Below are 2,437 nucleotides of genomic sequence, written 5' to 3'. Positions count from 1 at the left end.
GCTGGTCTCATTGACGTGGTATACATTGTGACTCTGGCAGAGACCTTTCCGCGCAACCTTGGGCCCGTCGTTGCTCTTGCGAAGGTACTGACCGGGCTTGGCTCCTCCGTGCTGGCCTCCATTAGCGTGAACCTCTTCGGCGACAACATCTCCGGTTTCATTTACGCCATCATGGCGTACTCCGTTGTTGTGTGCGGCGTGGCAGCCTTTGTGGTGGTCCTGCCACCGTACTTCATCAACGGATGGCGGCGCCGCAGGAAGAGTGCGGAGCAGCTTGCTGCCATGGCGGCCCTGGAGCCTGCGTATCGCCGCAAGTTTGTTCCTGTGCGCCGCCTTGGCGTCGGTTACTTTGTTGCGATTTTGCTGCTGATCTTCTTCACCGTCCAGTCGCCCGTGGTGAGCTACACGAAGGTGTCGAGGGGGGGTTCGGTCGCCCTTGGTGTCATTACGATTGCGCTTGTGCTGTGTTTCTTCCTGATGCTGCTGCCTCTTCCGTGGCTGGGCGGCATGGAAGGCAGTGCTGATGAAGAGCCCGTGCGGGCTAATGAGGCGGAGGAGGAGGATGGCTGTGGCAAGGGGGTTGACCCCGCTACTACAAACGCCATCGTGCCAAACATGCCGGAGAAGGAGCGGGCCGCCTTGCCAGATGGGGTCACAAGTGTGTCTGACGGCGCTGTGGAGGTTCCGCGGGATTTCCGCTATGACGGCACCGTGTGGGATAACTTAAAGCGACTAGACATCTGGTTGATATTCGTTGCGTTCATGTGTCAGAGCGCCATGGGTGTCATTGTCGTTTACAACGCAAGTACCATTTCCGTGGCGTTGACTGGGCGTAAGCGGAGCCAGCAGACCTCCGCGCTGTACACCGCGTTCCTCGGAGTGTCCAGTAGCGTTGGGCGGATGTCGATGGGGATGTTCGAAGCCTTTGTTCAGCACCAGCCCCCCAACAACCGCCGGTACATGGTGACGCTCGCTTTGCCTCTTTCGCCGCTCCTTGCTGCCATCGCCGGCGTCTTGCTTCTAACGCTGCCAGGGGAGGCCATCTTGTTCCCTTACATCATCGTGTACTTTGAGGAAGGTGTCTTTGCCGCTGTTGGTGCTGTGATGTTTCCGTCGCTGTTTGCAAACGACCATGCTGTGTACTACAATGTTGGCTTCCTGACAGCAGTGTTTTCCGTCGTAGGGTTTAACCGTTTTCTCTTCGGCTACGTGGTGGATGCAAAGCACGCCAGCTTGGGGTTTGGCCCCAAGGAGGAATGCAGCGTGCCGGAGTGCGTGCGCCTTCCGATCATCGTCGCCACATGCGTGGCGGCTGTGGGAGCTCTCCTCTCGCTCGTTGTGCACATCCGCTACAGTCGATTTGTTCGTGAAGTTCGTCGTGAGATGGAGGAAATGAACTGATTTGGATTGCATGGAACGGCTTTTCGTTTTCGTTTCGACTTTTTTTTTTTTTTTTGTATTTAGCAGGTGGGATCTGATGTTTATGTGCGCTGGCTGTAATTGAATTAATGTATTAGCGGCTTGCGGGCTTTTTGTCAGTGTTTCTTTTTTTTTTTGTATGCTTGGCAATGTGGCCACTGCACGGTTGCGGCACGGCGGGGCGATAGGACTTGTTGAGTGCTTTGTTGTATTTGTTTATTTGGCAAAATATAAGGAAAACGTTCGTGTTTTTGATGAACTTATTTTTAAGGAATGTACTTAACTGCCCCTGGAGCTAAAGGAGGGCGAGGGAGGGAGAGGGGAGGGGGGGGGGGTGTTGGGCGTGCCGCGGTGCTTTGAGTTACGGCAGTTGTGCGTGTGGCGGCTGCAGCGTTGTGCAGTTGAGGACGCATGCTGCTCTCTTTTATTTTTTTGGCTGCCGGTGGCCTTTCGGGGCGGCTGCAAGAGACCAAAATAAGCGAGGCGCCGGGTGGGTAAAAGGCGGTGGTGAAGGCGGGTACTCAGCGGGTCCGTTTCCGTCGCCGCCGTCGGTTGCATCGCGTGGACGCTTCTGGCGCTGAGAATTTGGCCCAGCGCGAACTGGTCGAAGCCGCGGGGCTGCTGCGTCAGGCATGTCGGCGGCGGCATCCTGCTCATCTCCCAATTCACCTCATGCACGTCCTGAAGGGCAAGAAGCCGGACTTTCACCTGGCGATGGGCTCCGAGCGTGCGCCGGAGATGTTCCACTGCTTGCATGACGTCCTCGCGAGGGACTGCGCGGAGGAACGAGTCGCAACGGGACGGTTTCAGTCATGCATGCGTGTCAACCTGTTGAACGATGGCCTAGTAGGAATTATTCTGGGCAGTCGGAGCAGACAGTGACGCCCTGTTGGGCGCTGCAGCGCGACGGCGTCCGGTTGCATTGCAATGCGTATGCCTGCCGCCTTGCGATGGGTTACCCGCCTCCCTGAATGAGGCTGGCACTTGGTAGTGGCCGCACTTTTTTTCCTTTTCTTGT

The 2,437-nt window shown here is 56.8% G+C and overlaps 2 protein-coding genes across 2 annotated transcripts, besides 2 other annotated features; one reads left to right on the top strand and one right to left on the bottom strand.

The window, feature by feature from the left end:
* On the top strand, positions 1-1,401 carry TraAM80_09660 (uncharacterized protein; the record flags this gene model as incomplete). The annotated part of the gene is made up of 1 exon (XM_029386328.1): positions 1-1,401. A coding segment is annotated over one exon (1,401 nt), but the record flags the coding sequence as incomplete, so codon positions are not given.
* A 20-nt stretch (positions 1,402-1,421) lies between these two features.
* Positions 1,422-1,440: a sequence feature (A-rich).
* Positions 1,441-1,462: a microsatellite.
* A 236-nt stretch (positions 1,463-1,698) lies between these two features.
* TraAM80_09659 (uncharacterized protein) lies at positions 1,699-2,175 on the bottom strand (the record flags this gene model as incomplete). Its single annotated transcript, XM_029386327.1, has 1 exon — positions 1,699-2,175. The coding sequence occupies one exon, from the start codon at positions 2,173-2,175 to the stop codon at positions 1,699-1,701; it is 477 nt and encodes a 158-aa protein (XP_029233819.1).
* Between the last annotated feature and the right edge of the window lie 262 nt (positions 2,176-2,437).

The sequence above is a fragment of the Trypanosoma rangeli genome (genome assembly GCF_003719475.1).
Source record: "Trypanosoma rangeli strain AM80 chromosome Unknown Tra_15.4_contig_00643, whole genome shotgun sequence".
In the NCBI taxonomy this organism is placed as follows: domain Eukaryota; phylum Euglenozoa; class Kinetoplastea; order Trypanosomatida; family Trypanosomatidae; genus Trypanosoma; species Trypanosoma rangeli.
Note: the sequence above shows the minus strand (reverse complement) of the source record. Positions and strands in the feature narration are given on the sequence as shown.